General features: G+C 38.7%; 1 protein-coding gene across 1 annotated transcript in view; it reads left to right on the top strand.

The window, feature by feature from the left end:
• LOC101846335 (pyridoxal kinase) overlaps window positions 1–8098 on the top strand; it is a 20140-nt gene extending 12042 nt beyond the window's left edge. Inside the window, exons 3-10 of the mRNA XM_005092085.3 lie at window positions 695–799; window positions 1878–1961; window positions 2649–2683; window positions 3737–3822; window positions 4400–4548; window positions 5407–5525; window positions 6887–6953; window positions 7761–8098. Coding sequence (XP_005092142.1) covers window positions 695–799; window positions 1878–1961; window positions 2649–2683; window positions 3737–3822; window positions 4400–4548; window positions 5407–5525; window positions 6887–6953; window positions 7761–7876 — 761 coding nt within the window. The 3' untranslated portion in view covers window positions 7877–8098. The remainder of the gene's footprint in view (window positions 1–694; window positions 800–1877; window positions 1962–2648; window positions 2684–3736; window positions 3823–4399; window positions 4549–5406; window positions 5526–6886; window positions 6954–7760) is intronic.
• Window positions 8099–16717: the final 8619 nt, after the last annotated feature.

Genomic DNA, 16717 nt, shown 5'->3' with positions numbered 1-16717 from the left:
CTGTCTCTCTCTCTCTCTCTCTCTCTCTCTCTCTCTCTCCGTCTCTGTCTGTCTGTCTTTCTCAGATATAAATTGTAAAGCACATAAAGTTTGCTGTTAAACTGGAATCTGGGGTGTACAAATATGCTGTTTATTGTTTATTTTTATTATCATAATGTAGCTATTATTGTGATGAGGTCTTCGGAACATGTGTCCCATATTTTGGGAGGTTGGCGGGTGCTCTTCTAGTATGGTCTGCTCCTTCATTCCTATCAAACCTCTATCGTCCATATCTCTCCTCCTCCTTTTTTAAATGTATTTGTTACTCTCTTGTAACATCTCTAATCTTTGGCACTCATATGACCTTTTTGTATTGCAAGTGCCGTAAAACTCTTACTTAAACTAAACATCAATTCCCAAGTGAGACAATTTTCAAAAAGATTTCTCGGTCTGTCTGTTGAAATGTTGTAATCTTGTCAGCCTAAGTTGGTTGTGGCAGGTACCACCTGAATGAGTTATAAATTGCGTTGATGGGGGTGTAAAACATGCACTATCTTTATTTAAAATATTCTCCTCTGTGGATGTGTTGGGCATTAAAGACATTGACGAACGAGCTATTATTATTTATTTATTTATTTTTTTAATTTATCATTTTCATTGTTATTCTATTATTGATATTATCATTATCATAATATATTATAATTTCAATCCGCAGGTTATGGAAAGTGGAAGGGGCAAGTTCTCAACGCCCAGGAAGCCTCGGACCTGTTTGAGGGTCTGAGAACCAACGGATTGCTCAACTATTCCCATGTCCTCACAGGTGAGTCGCCCTCGCCGTGTCTCGCAGAAGAGAACTCCCTGAGGGATGGATGGTTAGCGGGTGTTCTGGTGTGGTTTGCTCCTTCTGTCATGTCAAACGTCTGTCATCCATATCTTTCCTCCTCCTCCTGCTCTTCCTCCTCCTCCTCCTCTTTTATTTTGTGTGTTACTATCTTTAGTTTATAGTAGAGGTTTTACGGCACTCGCAACTGCATAAGGTCATATGAGTGCTGTTACTCTCTAGTGACACCTCTAATCTTCAGCACTTATATGACTTTATTGTTTTGCAAGTACTGTAAAACTCTTGCTAAAACTATTTTTTAAAAGTGGATTTTTATAAAAAGGAATACTCTCTGGTCATATTGACCCGACCCGCTTGATCTGATCTTCGGCACTTATATGACCGCATTGTATTGCAAGTGCCGTAAAAAAAATTCTAAAATTCAAAAGAAAAAGTCAGACTCCGCAATGTCATGTGACAGTTAGTAGCTTTCTCAGCAATTGTTTCATTATAGTTTGGTGTTGGGTTGGGGCAATGCAAGTAAGATCCTGTAAATGTGGCGTCAGTGGCCTAGTGGTTAGGCTCTCGGACTCGCAACTATAAGGTCGTGGGTTCTAATCCCGTCAGGGGCCCGACGTTGTATCCTTGGGAAAGGTACTTTACACGAATTTTCCTCACTTCACCCAGGTGGGAATGGGTACCCGGCTTTAGGCAGCCAAAGATCTTGTCAGTTTGTTAGTGTTTGAGCATTTAATCAGCTGCTTGCACTGTATGCTTCCCAGGAAGCTGAGAATGTTTCGGAGTGTTCTATGGTCTGCTGGGGTAATAATATAGTGTAAAACGCATAGAGCCAGCTGTTGAGCGTGGATATGCGCTTTACAAATACTTTTTATTTTTAAATAACAGTTTTGCACATTATATTTTTATTACGAAAAGTTGCTAAGATATATTCATGTTTTCATTTTATATTATTTGGCTCAAAATGCTTTCATTTCTGCTTATCAATTTTGATTTTGTTTTATAACGATTATGCAAATGCGTTTATGTTTTGTGTCATCTGTTTTCTGTACTGTTTTAGGGTATGTCGGATCGGATTGCTTCCTTCGTAAAGTCGGAGAAGCTGTGAAGGAGATGAAGAGCAAAAATCCAAACTTGATATACGGTTGGTAATCCAATGGTTTTTATTCCTGGATTTTTGCAGCTGTGAAACTTTAGTGGAGCTTATTGTTTTTAGAATGTTCTTATTAGCTTTGTTTGGTGTGGAATAGGATAATAAACTATTCATTCTTTGGGAAGTCTTGAATAACGTTGTGGCTGTCAGATGAAGTTTTGTTTTGTTTTGTTCATTTTTAAAAGGGGATTACTGAAATATTTCTGAGCTCAGCATCTTCATTGTCGTTTGAAAAAGACCGATGTATATATACCATGAAGCAAAACATTCCGTTTACCTGTTGAACAATCTGTATGTGGGGCTGCTTTCAGTGGAGGTCCTTGTATATCGATTGTCCCCGAAGATAATAATAGTAATAATAATGATAATGATAGTAATAATAATATTATTTAAAATAATGATAAAAATAATAATTATAGTAATTATAATCATTTAAAAGAAATAATGGTAATATTAATAATAATGAAAATAATGATAAAAATAATAATGATAATAATAATATAATAATAATAATGATAATAATAATAACTGAAGTTTATATTTCTTTATTTTTACTTTTGAGTTTGTGTTCTTGGCTCAGACAGTCTTTATAAGATGTAATTTTCTAAATGTTGAAGTTGGTGTCTCTCTTGTGAGTACTGCACGTGCTTACAGTTTGTGTTTTTTGTTTCCTTTCAGTGTGTGACCCTGTGATGGGAGACAATGGGAGACTGGTAGGTAGATTTTGTATTCTTTGACTAATGTATCCCAACCTCAATTGCTTATAACAATTTTATCAGTAATCACCTGTGACAATTTTTTTGTTTACTACCCTTTTCAAGATACCTTTTTGTCATTTAGTCTTGAGTAAGGTGTGTGGGTGGTTGACGGGTGCTCTGGTATGGTTTGCTCCTTCTCTCTTCTCTTGTCAGATGTCTATCGTCCTGATCCCTCCATCTTTTTTGTGTTTGTTACTCTCTTGTAACACCTCTAATCTTCGGCACTTATATGACCTTATTGTGTTGCAAGTGCCGTAAAACTCTTACTAAAACTTTAAAAAACTGAGTAAGATGTCTTGCATAAGGTTTCTGTCTCTTTTTAAGAAATGAACTCTGCTGATATTGTTGAGTCTCTTTTATCAGTCGCTGAATTGAATAAAGAAAAACATCACTGACAGGCAATCATTTATCACATGACTGTGAAGGTTAGATGCCTGTGGTGTAGCAGTAAGGCACTTCGCTGTCACACGCAGAAGACCCGAGTTTGATTCGCGAGTAGGAAGAAATTTTTTAAATTGAGAATCTTGGTCTTTCCGTTGGGATTATGTATTCCTCTCAGCTTGGGTTGGGCTCACGAAAGTGTTGGTATAGTCTGAAAGCCTGTTCATTTGTTTTGTTTATAATTTCTTTCTAATTACTCATTTAGCTTTAATAGAAGTCAAGATATCTGCAGTTGAAGGAGATCGGGGTTACCTGGTTTCAGAGGTTAAATTAGCGAAAAAAATGGCCATCAAAGTTTGGTGACTTCCAAAACTGTAGTGTCTTAGGAAACTGCAATTTTTATATTTTTTTGTGTGCCTTTGATCAACATCTTTTATTTGTGCAATCTACCCAGGAATATGTTATTAAATGGGTATAAAAGGTATTGAGCCTAAATTATCTGAAAATTGATAGAAATTCCCTTGAGGGCGGAAAAATGTCAGGTTTTTTTCAATTTCGTTATTTTGACGAGCGCCTGATTTCACCATGATGCCTCACCGTCGTTCTATCATATCCTATCTTTTACAGTATGTGAGTGAAAAACTGGTGCCCATCTACCGGACGGAGATTGCTGAACAGGCAGATATCATTACGCCGAACCAGTTTGAACTGGAGTAAGTTACCCCCCCCTCCCCCCCAAGAAGCGTTGACCTCTGACCTCTAACCTCTATGTCAATGTCATGCTCTTCTTTGCTTTTGATAAATTTTGACATTTTTACTAAATATCAGAGACTGGCTTTAAGTCATGTTCACAAGACTGATTGGGACTTTTCAGGAACATTAGCTCCTTATCTCTGGTAAGCAGCTCCCAGCGGCTAGTGATCGGAATTGCTGTCAGCGGCTCGAACACATTCCTTTACGATGACTTCGACATCAAACTACTCTTCAGCTATTTTCAAAAACAGGTCTCTTTTACTGGGAGTTCATTCATTAGATGAAGAAATATCTAAATAGGTTCACTTATTTTGATTTAATGACCAATTTAGTGATGTGTATGCCACTTTTAGATTTCACACTGAGAAAGGGCCCTAACATACTGGGTTTACCCCGTCAGAGATAAAAATTTAAGATTTTGTTGATTTCAATAAGTGAGTTGTTTCTCTGAAATACGCTTCCGCTCAACCTCTCAACCACCACCTCTTCTGTTGTTCCCTCCCTCCCTCCCCACCACCCCTCCCCTAACTTTCGCAGACAACTGACACAGCTCCCAGTCACCACGGAAACGGAAGCGTTCGCAGCCATGGAACAGCTGCACCAGCGCGGCGTCCGGGTGGTAGTGCTGAGCAGCAGCAATCTAGGTCAAGGTCAGGTGATGCTGTGTCTGGCCAGCAGCAGGGAAGGTGAGCGCACTGATGTATTTTTAGGAAGTGTTTTACGGCGTTTACAACACCGTTAAGTCATATAAGGGCCAATGGTTGGTGATACTGGTTAAAGTCAAACTTTCCAAGATGCCCACCCATTGTTGAAGAGAAAAGTAGTTGTCTTAGACAGGTAGTGGGTGGTTGGCAGGTGCTCTGGTGTGGTTTGCTCCTTCTTTCCTATCAAACATCTATTGCTGTTATCTCCCATACTTTTTTTGTATTTGTTACTTTCTTGTAACTTTTGTAATCTTCGGCACTTTTATGACCTGATATTGTGTTGCAAATGCTGTAAAACACTTACTAAAACTAATGTTTGATAAAACATTAAACTCATACTGAAGCAGACAAGCTACTAGTTTGGTTGTAAATGAGTGGAAATTTGTCTTGTCTACCCACATAAATGTTATGTATGTTCTTGTAGTTTTGCAACTCAATAAACGACTGGTTTTCTTTGAAAGCTTAATTTCTTCTTTTTTCAATTCAGAAACGTTTATAACTTCATTGGAAATATTTCCCCCAAAATGTCCTGGAGAATAATTTCCTCCCTTCAAATGTGTTTTTCTCAGCCTTGCACTTCACACAGAGTAAGTGCATGAATGTCAACTATCAAATGAGGTAGTAAAGCGTATTTCAAATAAAATCCTTCTGGAACTGACAGTTTTGTAACAATTTGAATCTCGTTCCACAAAATGATTTTCAGAAACCTCATCAATACAGAACTGGGGGCTCCAGTGGTTAGGTGATTAATGAACACAGGTTAATGTGTGTTTTCTTAGGTAAAATATGTTAACCCAAGCTTTTTCATGGAACTCACTGTTAAATGCATCTATTTTTCAGGCAGCACTACGAAGAAATACAGACTGAAAATTCCCAAACTTGACGCTCCTTTTGTGGGCACCGGTGACCTCTTTGCTGCGTCGCTTTTGACGTGGATGGACAAGGAGAAAAACTTGAAGGTTTGTCGCTGTGCTTGTGTGTAGTTTCTGGTTTGTGCTGGTTCCATCCCACACCTCACCCAGTGCCCTTACGTCTGTCTGAAATTTTTAAAAATTTATGTGTCTACTTTATATTGTATCCAAATTTGACGTGGATGGGCAAGCAGAAAAATCTGAAGGTTTTAGTTTCAGTAAGGTTTTACGGCACTCCCAACTCCCTCTGGTCATATGAGTGTCAAGGGGTTGATGTCAACAGAGAAGTCCAAACGGGGAATCAGGCATACTCTGCTCACCTCTCTAGCCTCAACAGCACAAAGTCTGCTTCGACTATCGAGGCACCCCGGAAATAGCAGTTCACAAGAGAGTGACACCGTACAAAAGATGAGGAGGAAAAATGACAATAGTAAGGATGAGGAAACAAAAAGCAGCAGTTCCCCCCATGTTGTTCCGGCAGAGTATGAACATGACATTGAAAAATCAGCCCATTTACAATTCTACTGAGCATAAGAACATGTTAATATCCCCCTTTGGGAATGGCCTAAAAACAACTTCAATCAGTAGCACTGCCCTGGGGGGGGGGGGGGCTGAAGGTTTGTCGCTGTGGTTGTGTGTAGTTTCTGGTTTGTCTTGGTTCCATCCCACACCTCACCCCGCGCCCCTACGTCTGTCAGAGATTTTAAAAAATTTTTGGAACTCCTTTTTAGTGTATCCAATTTTTTAAAGGCTTTTTAGTTTCATTCTACATTTTCTCCAATGGTAGTGGTTCTGCTCCTTCTTTCCCATCAAACATCTATCTTCCTTTAAATCTTTCCTCCTTCTTTTATATGTTTGTTACTGTCTTGTAACACCTCCAACTCTAATCTTCAGCTCTTTGTGTCCTATTTGTGTTGCAAGGGCTGTAAAACTCTTACAAAAGCTAAATCTCCAATGATGATGGAGATGGTAATTTTGGTTAATGATGAAATAATTCACATGTGTAGACCATGAACTCTGTGCTCAGTTGGGGAACAGACCCATCTGTCTGGCCTGCTTCTGTCTTTTAAATCATCCACTGGTCACAGCTGCAGTCAAAATTAAAATTTGTGCTCGTAATTTAGCTCAGCATACAATTTTAGAAGCATGCTTTCCCGAAGCAATAAAAGAAAGAATGAGAATTTTGTCAAAAATGCTCTATCTATTTTATAGTGTGTGATCTTTTGCCCTCTTTTTTTTTTTAATTTCGTGAAAAATTTTCCTAGAGCACAAAATGACAGTATTTTTGTTGAAATAGTGCTGTTTTATAACTGGTTAACATTTTCGATGTGGTTTCCATCATTTTTTACTTAATGTTTATATCTATATCTACATCTATATATATAATTTCTACTTTGTCTGTCTCTCAGGGTGCTCTGGAGAGGACAGTCAGCATTGTGCAGAAAGTCATCAAAAGAACTTTGGAGCAAGCTCAAAGTAAGCAAAGACCCCCCCCCCCCCCCCCCCGGGGCAGTGCCACTGACTGAAGTGTCTTTAGGTTGGTTGGTGGGTGCTCTGGTGTGATTTGCTCCTTCTTTGCTATCAAATATATCGTCTTTATCTCCCTTACTTTTTTTTGTGATGATTACTCTTTTATAACAACTGCAATCTTCTGAGCTTATGGGACTGTACATTCCAACTCGCTGTTTAAGGTCATCAGCTGACAAAAAGAAATTTCTTTTACCATCTATGAAACTTAAAACATGGGTGAAAGGGCATTTGAATGTCAAGGCCCCAAGATCTGGAATGCTTTTCAAAATACTTTAAGAGAGATCAAATCTTTTGATTCATTCCAATGTCAGCTGAAGTCATTTCTGTTTTAAAATTAATATGATGAATATTTGGAGTGATTTTCTTTTAGTCAGTACACATTTTATGTTACTGTTGTACATTGTACTGTATTGTAAAGTGCTCAGAACCTGTGTATACTTTAATTGAGGTTGATGGCTATATTAATGTCATCTATTATTATTATTGTTTTTATTGTACGATCTTATTGTGTTGCAAGAGCCGTTAAACACTCACTTGTCGGTGGTTGGTGGATGCTCTGGTGTGGTTTGCTCCTTCTTTCCTATCAAACATCTATCGTCCTTATCTCCCGTTCTTCTTTTTAATGTTTGTTACTCTCTTGTAACACCTCTAATCTTCTGGCTGCGCTCATTTGACCCTATGCAGTTGCGAGCACCGTAAAACCTCTACTCAAGCTAAAAAAACAAACCTACTGAAACATAAACGTATTCCCAGGTCTGGCGGGCCCCGGTGTGCGCCCCAGTACGTCCCAGATGGAGCTCAGGTTGGTGCAGTCCAAGGCAGACATCGAAGACCCCGCGGTGGACATGATAGCGGAGGAGGTTCAGTGACGACCCCACGGCATAGTGGGAGGGGGGGGAGCCCATGATAGAGTGTGATAATCAGGGATCAAAGCACTGTTGTTGACCTCAGCTCATCCGTCATCGACATCTTCACGTCACCGAGACTGTGTTCTCGGATGTGTTCTGGTTGCAGGAAAGCAGGGATTTTCTTTTTACTAGAACTCTTTCCTTTCTGTCTTTCTTTCTTTCTATCTTTTTATCTCTCTGTCTCTCTCTCTGTCTCTCTCTCTCTCTCTCTCTCTCTCCCTTTCTCTCTCTCTCTCTCTCTCCCTTTCTCTCTCTCTCTGTCTCTCTGTCTCTCTCTCTCCCTCTCTCTCTCTCTCTCTCTCTCTCTCTCTCTCCCTCTCTCTCTCTCTCTCTCTCTCTCTCTCTCTCTCTCTCTCTCTCTCTCTCTCTCACTCTCTCTCTCTTAAAAGAGGACTTTGCCTTTCACTAGATATAATTGAGGACGAATCCTCAAGAGTTTCATGAAACATCTGTCCTGCTTTGAACTCAGCACAATGCCGAGAAAAGTCAGGAACAGGTACCACACTTTGATCTTAGCCAAAATGCCGAGAAACGATGACTGTTAGTCTTCTTTTCTGATTCCTGTCTCAACCTAATCTTTTGCTTGTCGACTCTTTTTTTTAGACACTGTCCTCATTTGTCACGTTTTAGAGGCTGAAATTTTCTCACTGCCCGTCTTCATCTTGTATTTTCAAGTGGGGCATTAAATAGCACCTGTCACTGCTCGGATGATCTCCACAGCCCACCAAAATGACCAATTCTTCCACTAGGGGGTGTTATTGCTCAGGCTGGCAAGCACTGATTTAATCGCTTTGCCTTAGCAAGTTGGCATTTTTGTCATGGTCATAAGCTAGAGTCAAAGGAATATAAACTGCTTACAGACGGACAGGGATTGAAATCGAGAGAAACATTCTTCCCTCTAGAAGTGCTTGTGATATATATATAAAAATGCAGTTGCTTTGAAATTGGACGCGTGTCCCCTATTTTTATTGCACTCAAAAGATTTTTTTTCCAGTAATGTTTTATTGCATTCCTTAAGGAGTTTGTGCCATGCACTCTTGAAGTCCCAACGAATGAGTTCTGTAAGATTCCAAGTGTTGACCGGCTTAGTCTTTTTATGTTTTAGAAGTTAATGTATTCTGTGTGAGCAAAAGTACTGTATATCATCGCATATAGAACGCAACATTTTGCGTACGACATCAGGGTTTCAAGGTCGTCCTGCAAGTTATCAGTGGGATTCGAAATGAATGTATGTGAGGCATCTTGATGATATCAGGCGCTTTTCAAAATAATGAAATCAATGAAAAAGGCAGTTTTCCATCATTTATCAACTGTATAGAATTCTTGGCTTTTGGTTCAACACTTTTTATATCTATTTAAAAAACAAATGTTTTTATGGGTTTTTTTATATCCATTTAAGAAGCAGATTTTTGTATGGATTTTAGTGAAAAATTTTACCTAAAGGCACAAAAATATAAATTTTTTGTTTCCAAGGTCTCTCAAGCTCCGGAAGTCACCAAACTTTGGTGGCTATTTTCTCACTAGTTTTACCTCTGAAACCAGACTACCTTTACCACCTTCTATTACAAATATCTCAACATATATTCAAAATAGATGGGTATTTTTTTCATCCAAATCAATACAAACGATATCAACAACTCCACATGCCCAAAAATGCAAAAACGTCTGATTCCACCGTGTTGTGAAAACGTATGACTTGTACCAAAACTTTGGCTCTCAAGTAAATCTGCATCTTTCTTATCCAACAATTGTCCTATTTGCGATGATATACAGTATCCAACTGACAAGATTTTAATGCCTATGTTGAGTGAAGAATAACCTGACTAGCACTTGTATTTTTGATGTTCTCTTTTTTTGGTGATAATCCAGGTGTGGAGTTTATTTAAAAACATTGTTTCTGAACGCACGTCTTTGCATTTTGTTTTTGTTACGATGTTAGAACTGTGGTATTTTCTTGACTCTCTGGAGACACTTGTTTCTTTTTTGTTGATTCAGTAAATAGTCACATGAAGGAAGGACCAGTTTGTAGGTTAGTGGTTCGGCTACCGGACTCGTAATCCTGAGGTTGCGGGTTCGGGGGTTCATGCCGTTGGCCCGACGTTGTGTCCTTGGGAATGACACTTTACACAAATTTTTCCTCACTACACCCAGGTAGGAATGGGTTCCCGGCCATAGACAGCGAAAGATCTTGTCAGTATGTAGTGTTTTAACGTCTATAAATGGCCGCTTGCACTGTATGCTTCCTAGGAAGTTGAGGTTGTTTCAGAATGCTCTCAGGTCTGCTGGGGTAATAGTATAGATTGTGAAGCGCATAGAGCTTGCTGTTGAGCAGGGATTTGCGCTATACAAATGCTATCTATGATTATTAGATGAATGTGTTTTTACACCCCCATCGATACCATTTAGATCTTTTAAGAGGTGAGGTTTCCAACCTTCCTTGTCGGGGCCAACTCGGGCTGAGGGGGACACCACAACCTAACTGAAAGATGGAGATACTCGATAAAGAATTCTACCCTTTCGGGAATCGAACATGGGTCTCCTGTGTGCGACAGCAAAACACCTAACTGTTACACCAGTGACCCCAGTGAAGTGTTTGTGCTGCTGGTTAAGCCAAAATGTCCTGTCATAGTTATAGTTGACCATGTGATGATGTTTGTTTTCGCCGACCCTTACTTCCGATGTCAGTTTCTGTGTGATGAAGCGGAAGTTGGAGAAGATCTGTATGTCATTTTATTTATGATGGATTTTGGTCTGACTGTGTGAGGGTAGTGAGAGGCCTCAGCGAGAGGGAGGGCTCACCAGTTTTCACTGGGTTCAGCCTGTTCATAGCCACTTAAATATTATTGTCACCCTCCCCATGGATCGATAACAACTTAACAACAAGTATAACTGTCCTGAATTTTAGTTGTGAAAACAGATACGTTTTTAACAGAAGAATATCTCACATGGTCATACGTCGTGATGCACTGGAAAACACTTAGCAAAGCACACACACAAAAAAGTCAACAAAAAAAGAATTATGTTTTTGCCTAGAACTCAGAAAAAATTCCAACTCCAACACACCAGCAGGCTGCAAGTAGTCTGTATTGTATGATCTCTATCTGTTCAAATAAGTGAGGTGTGGGGGGGGGGGGGGGGGGAGGGGGTGCAGTATATAGTGGATTATGATAGATAAGACAAAGCTAACCCCAGGGCCTCCAAAATCCGGGTCTTCTGGTCACTATCTTCCTCCTCCTCCTACTTCCTCTTACCTCACTCAGAATCTCAGCAATGTAGTGAATGCTATATAGTGTAGGTGAGAGTGTGATTCTGAAAGTTTTTGGTCTGTCTGCTGAAGATGGATGTCAACAGTTTAATAAAATTGATTTCAAAATCCAATGAAGATAAGACGTGATTTAGCCCCAACCTCCAAAATTAGTAATACCCTGAGTGTGTGGTAGAAAAGTGTGGCGTCGGTGACCTAGTGGTTAGGCTACCAGACTCGTAATCATGAGGTTGCAGGGTCGGGGTTCGAGCCTCGGGCCCAATGTTGTGTCCTTGGGAAAGACACTTTACACAAATTTTCCTCACTTCACCCAGGTGGAAATGGGTACCTGGCCATAGACAGTGAAAGATTTTGTCAGTATGTTAGTGTTTTAGCGCCTATAAATGTCTGCTTGTACTGTTTGCTTCCCAGGAAGTTGAGTTTGTTTCAGAATGCTCTCAGGTCTGCTGGGGTAATAGTATAGATTGTGAAGCGCATAGAGCTTGCTGTTGAACGGGGATTTGCGCTATACAAACGCTATCTATTATTATTCTATTATTATTTAGTGCGTTGTTGTTTTTTCTGACTTATGTAGGCCAATGTGTTTGGCTTAAATGGATTTCTTGTGAACACGTGTTTGTTTTGAATATGTTTATGTATGGGCGAGGTAATTGTGATGAAAATTTGATATCCTGTTTATGTGATGATTGTTATCTAGAATGTAACGGCAATACGTTGTTTTCCAGAATTGTTTTTGTCTTTGTTTTTTTTTAAGTAGTTGAATTTATACATGTGTGCATTGTTTATCAATCACCTTCCTTTCCGCATTTTATAATTATGCTAATCATTAATCAGATGATGGACTTGTAACGTCATGTTTTTGACCTTTAACCATGATGTGCTGTTATTTTAGCTGGGGTTTGTGGTTATACCAGAGAGGGTTTACAGTAATAACTGTCTGGTTATACACAGAGGGCCAGCCTTGTACAAGGAAGGAAAAGGGCCTGTGATGTTTTGTTGGGGTTTTTTTTTTCCTGTGGTCGTTAAAGAACAGTCAATCGTTTTATTACTCAGACGTGAACCTATGCTGAAGTCCTTTTTAGACTGAAGACTTTTCTTAATTTGTTGAGTCTTTGTTAAAGTTTTAAAAAGTGATTTTTACATTTCTTGACTTTGTTTGGGGGTTGGGTTGGTTGGGGGGGGGGGGGGGAGGAAGAGGAAACACAACTTTATTTATCCCCGAATGGGAAATAGTTGGGCAGCTAGATATAGCTTTACAAACTGAAACTAAGAGCACAGCATTCCTGGTCGCTGCTGTTTCTGAGCTAAGGTTATAATGTCTGGCTGAAGAACACCCGCCAGTTAAACCCACCTACCAAGACGTCTACAGTTTTTCCTATGTTTGTTTGCTTGAGTAAAGAGAAGCATATATGCATGTAGGCACAATAGAGAGCTGTGTTCACAGGTGATTTGGGCACTATAGAAATGATCTACATTATCATTATTATTATAAGCCCTGGGAACAGGCAAGACAGGAACAAAAGAGAGATTATAAAGAAGTGATCATGAATGATTATGCAGTACTTGATGAAGAAGAAGAAGAAGAAGAATTATTCTTTAGTACGGTACATAGTACATGAAGTGAGCTCTGAGCCCTGATATGGTGTCGATCTGTGTGCAAAACATCTATGGCTGTTATTTTGCTAGGATTTTGTCATTTGTGGGGAAGCCTATTGAGGGATGAAAAACAGCATGTTACGTTACCTGAAGGAGTTAGTCTAGATCTAGTACTGCCCTTTTGGCCCAGGTAATGGGAGGATTGACCCTCATGGATCATTTTCTATGTTTGTTGCCCAAGATTGAATCAAGGTTCACATATAAGTTAGGCACAGAAAAATCTCCCACTACGTACTTTTATTTTTGCACAGTAACAGTGATTGCTATGGAAACAGCCGCCATCTTGAAAATAAACAGTGAATTTCAAATCCCTATGGCTTTCTTATTTACTGACCAAATTTGGTGAGAGCGTATCTGAACCAGTCCCCATCAACGTTTTGTGAAAAAGTGTAAAAGAAGAAAAAAAATATGAGAATTTTCCCAACGTATATAAACCTTAAAAAAATTTTGCGCGCGTAATCGCTTGCCAGTGGAAAAGTGTTATTTTTTTCGCAAATATCTCTCTGTTACATTGATGGCAGCCCTGCCATCTATGCTTCCTGAAAGTTTCATGTCAAAAGGATGAAGACTAAGGAAGGAGTAGAGGAAACACTGCAGAAAAATGACATTCTGAGAAAAACGACAATTATTGAGAAAATTCACTATATTTTAACCCGCCCTCATGTTTTCAAAGGCAACTTACGAGGAGAATAAAGACTTTCTTAAGTTAATTGTCTCCGTGCTATTTTTAGACGAAGAACTGGTTGATCTTCAAAATGCAGCCAACATCTCTATTGGCATAGCTTGACTCAAAATCTGCCACACTGAGGGTCGCTCCTCCCGTTAAGTAATCTGCAGTTGGGTGGGGAGGGGGTTTCATCAACAGAGTAATCTTAATTTGCCTGCTCAAACTTCTTCGTGGTTGGCGGGTCCTCTGGTGTGATTTGCTCCTTCTTTCCTATCAAACATCTATCGTCCTTATTTCCCCTTCTTCTTTTTTGTTTGTTACTCTCTTGTAACACCTCTAATCTTCTGGCGCTCATATGACCTTATGCAGTTGTGAGCGCCGTAAAACCTCTACTAAAACAAAAAAAACTTCTTCACTGTATGCCTTGTCAGCACATGAAAAGCTTAGTAGAGAAGGTTATGTTGTAGATTCTCCCCAGCTCTGATGATGAAGCTGCTATGATTAATTCTGCAGTGATGTGATCTCACCTTACTTATATTGAGTGTTAACTGCTGCTTTTTACTGTAGTATGAGTTGATGAGACTAGTCATTAATTGTGCCACGTGACAAGCCCTAGGTTTGAGCTTTCTCACTAGTTTTGCAATTTACGATTCTCTACTACCCTTTGGTGAGAAGAATCAGTCTCGGTCCAGTTTGACCATCCCAGAGGTGAAGAATGCTCAAATGCCATATCATTTTCTGAGTGTTTTCGTGTGAAGTCTTGAAGCAGTTAATCAAATCAGTGGTGTTGTTATGCTCTAACCATGTTACCAGAGGAAATAAGTCAAGTTTTGAAATAATTATTTTGTTTACTGTAAAATTATTTTTTTCAGTGATAAAACCATTACCGAGGTTGATATGCGGATTTTAAAAATAGAAATCAAGAGGCAGCATATGTCATATTTAGTACAAAAGCACTATACTATTGGCAAACTGTTTTGTGTTCTTTTATCATTTATACTGGTAATTTCACCTTTTGAAAATTGTCCGACAAACTATTTTCATATTTTAAAAATGTCAATAGAACTGGTTACATGATTAGGGCATACCGGCATTTTAAAAAATCTTCTTTTTTTTTTTCTACCAACACCAAGTGCACTGTCTGTGGTTGATTGTGATGGGGCAGTGCCTAGTACTATAGATGATCAATTTGTTGGCATTTATACCAAAGAAACGAGAAGTATTGCTTTTGATTATCTCCATAATGATGAATGACAGGGAAAGAATTTGTCAGTATGCTAGTGTTTTAATACCTGTAAAAATGCAGCTTGCATTGTATGTTTCCAAAATAGCTGAAGTTGTTTTTTTAGAATGCTATCAGATCTGCTGGTGAAAAGGGTAGAAAGTTTGCTGTTGAACAGGGTGTATGTGCTATACAAATGCTATTTATTTTTATTATGATAATGTAATGATGACATTAAAAATATATATGTACATACCAGTGGGTGATGGGAAAAGACCGAGACAATTAGAGTTTTTTGAGAGCTTCCGAGCAGAGAAATGGGTGGTAGGTCATGATTGCCGATGTATTTTCAGATGTGGCAGTGAAAGAAGAATGTGCGCATGTACATGTTTGTGGATGATTGGGGGGGGGGGGCGATACAGTGAGTGAAAGATGCATGTTCTCTTTTACATAACAGCATCAATTGCAGTGAATTTTGTACTACAAGGGATGTCTATTAAAAAGATGGTTTATTCATAAAGAAAGATGAGTTTTTTTGTTGGTTGTTATTTCCTTTTTGTTCGAATGTGTTGAAAACATGCTACCGTACTCTTTTGTTTTGTCGAGGGTGTCAGTAGCATTGTGGCTTGGCTGCAGGACTCACAGATGTAAGGTTTCAGGTTCAAATCCCAATCCAAGCCTGATCTTATGTCCCTGGCTCTGGGTCTGGTTACACGTATGAAAAATTGTACAAAAATTGAACAATTTGTCTTTCATACAACAGATGATCACAAAGTGTAATTTCAAAATTGTATATAAATTATTGGAAAAATTATACAAAAGTTGAACAATCTTTTGTTCATACATCAGGTCATTTAGTATAATTTCAAAATTGTATAAAAATTGGACAGTGGATTACTGATCCTGTCAAGAATTCAAACTCTGCTTTATATCTTGTGTGCTGTAGGAGAAGTGATTTGGGACACAGAATCCCTTTGAAAATTGTCGGCAGGTGTGATTAAACTTTGCTTGCAGAATTTTAAAAGTAATTATCATAGCTTAAAACTGATTTCACTTTAAGAATCAGCGTAATAAAACGTGCAAAGATTGTACATTGAGATGTACAGAGTCCAAGAATTTCTGAAGAGGACGGATGATTTATCCCATTTGAGACTACAGCAAAGAACTTGTATTTGTATCACATTGCAGCATTCTCACCGACAAGGGGACAAAACTCAGAGAGTCGTACATTCAGTGCCTCCTTGTGCCTGTATTATGTCCCTTAGACAGGCAACTTTGTTGACTTGTTTTGATTTTTGAGTTCGTTTTTGTTGGGTTTTTTTTTTTAATGAAGGGGTTTTTACGCACACTATTATTATTATTTTTTTGGTAAGTGTTTTACGGCACTCATAACTGGATAAGGTCAATTGCATTACCTCCAGTGGTGCCTGTTTTCCGGGAAAGTCCCTATATCCAGATTTCTGAAACGATCCAGATTTCGTCCGATTTTAATAATTATATCTTTATATTCCTGCTTATGCATTAGCATGCAATTAATAGGTTTTTTTTTTATTTGTTCGTTTTAGTAATAGTTTAACGGCACTTGCAACACAATACGGTAATATAAGTGCCGAATAATAGATGTGTTACAAGAGAGTAACATACACAAAAAAGGAGAGATAAAGACGATGGATATTTGATATAATGATAGGAAAGAAGGATCAAATCACACCAGAACACCCGCCAACCACCTTTGTGTCATAATATTGTACTATATATAAATAAAATAATAAAATTGAAAATAGTCTAATGAGACAATAAAATTCGGATCCAGAAGTTTTGAATCCTCTACGCTGCAGGCTAGGGGATCCGAACAATTTTTTTATTCAAATTTTTTAATGTTTGTGTGGGTTGGGGGGTTTTTGGAAGAGGAGGGTCATTGTTTTTCACAGACAGTTGACATCTATTCTAAGCTCCTCAAACTCAAAAAGTCATATTTTCTCACTATTTGGT

This window comes from Aplysia californica, unplaced genomic scaffold (assembly GCF_000002075.1).
Source record: "Aplysia californica isolate F4 #8 unplaced genomic scaffold, AplCal3.0 scaffold00040, whole genome shotgun sequence".
In the NCBI taxonomy this organism is placed as follows: domain Eukaryota; kingdom Metazoa; phylum Mollusca; class Gastropoda; order Aplysiida; family Aplysiidae; genus Aplysia; species Aplysia californica.
This window is presented reverse-complemented; position numbering and strand designations above follow the sequence as displayed.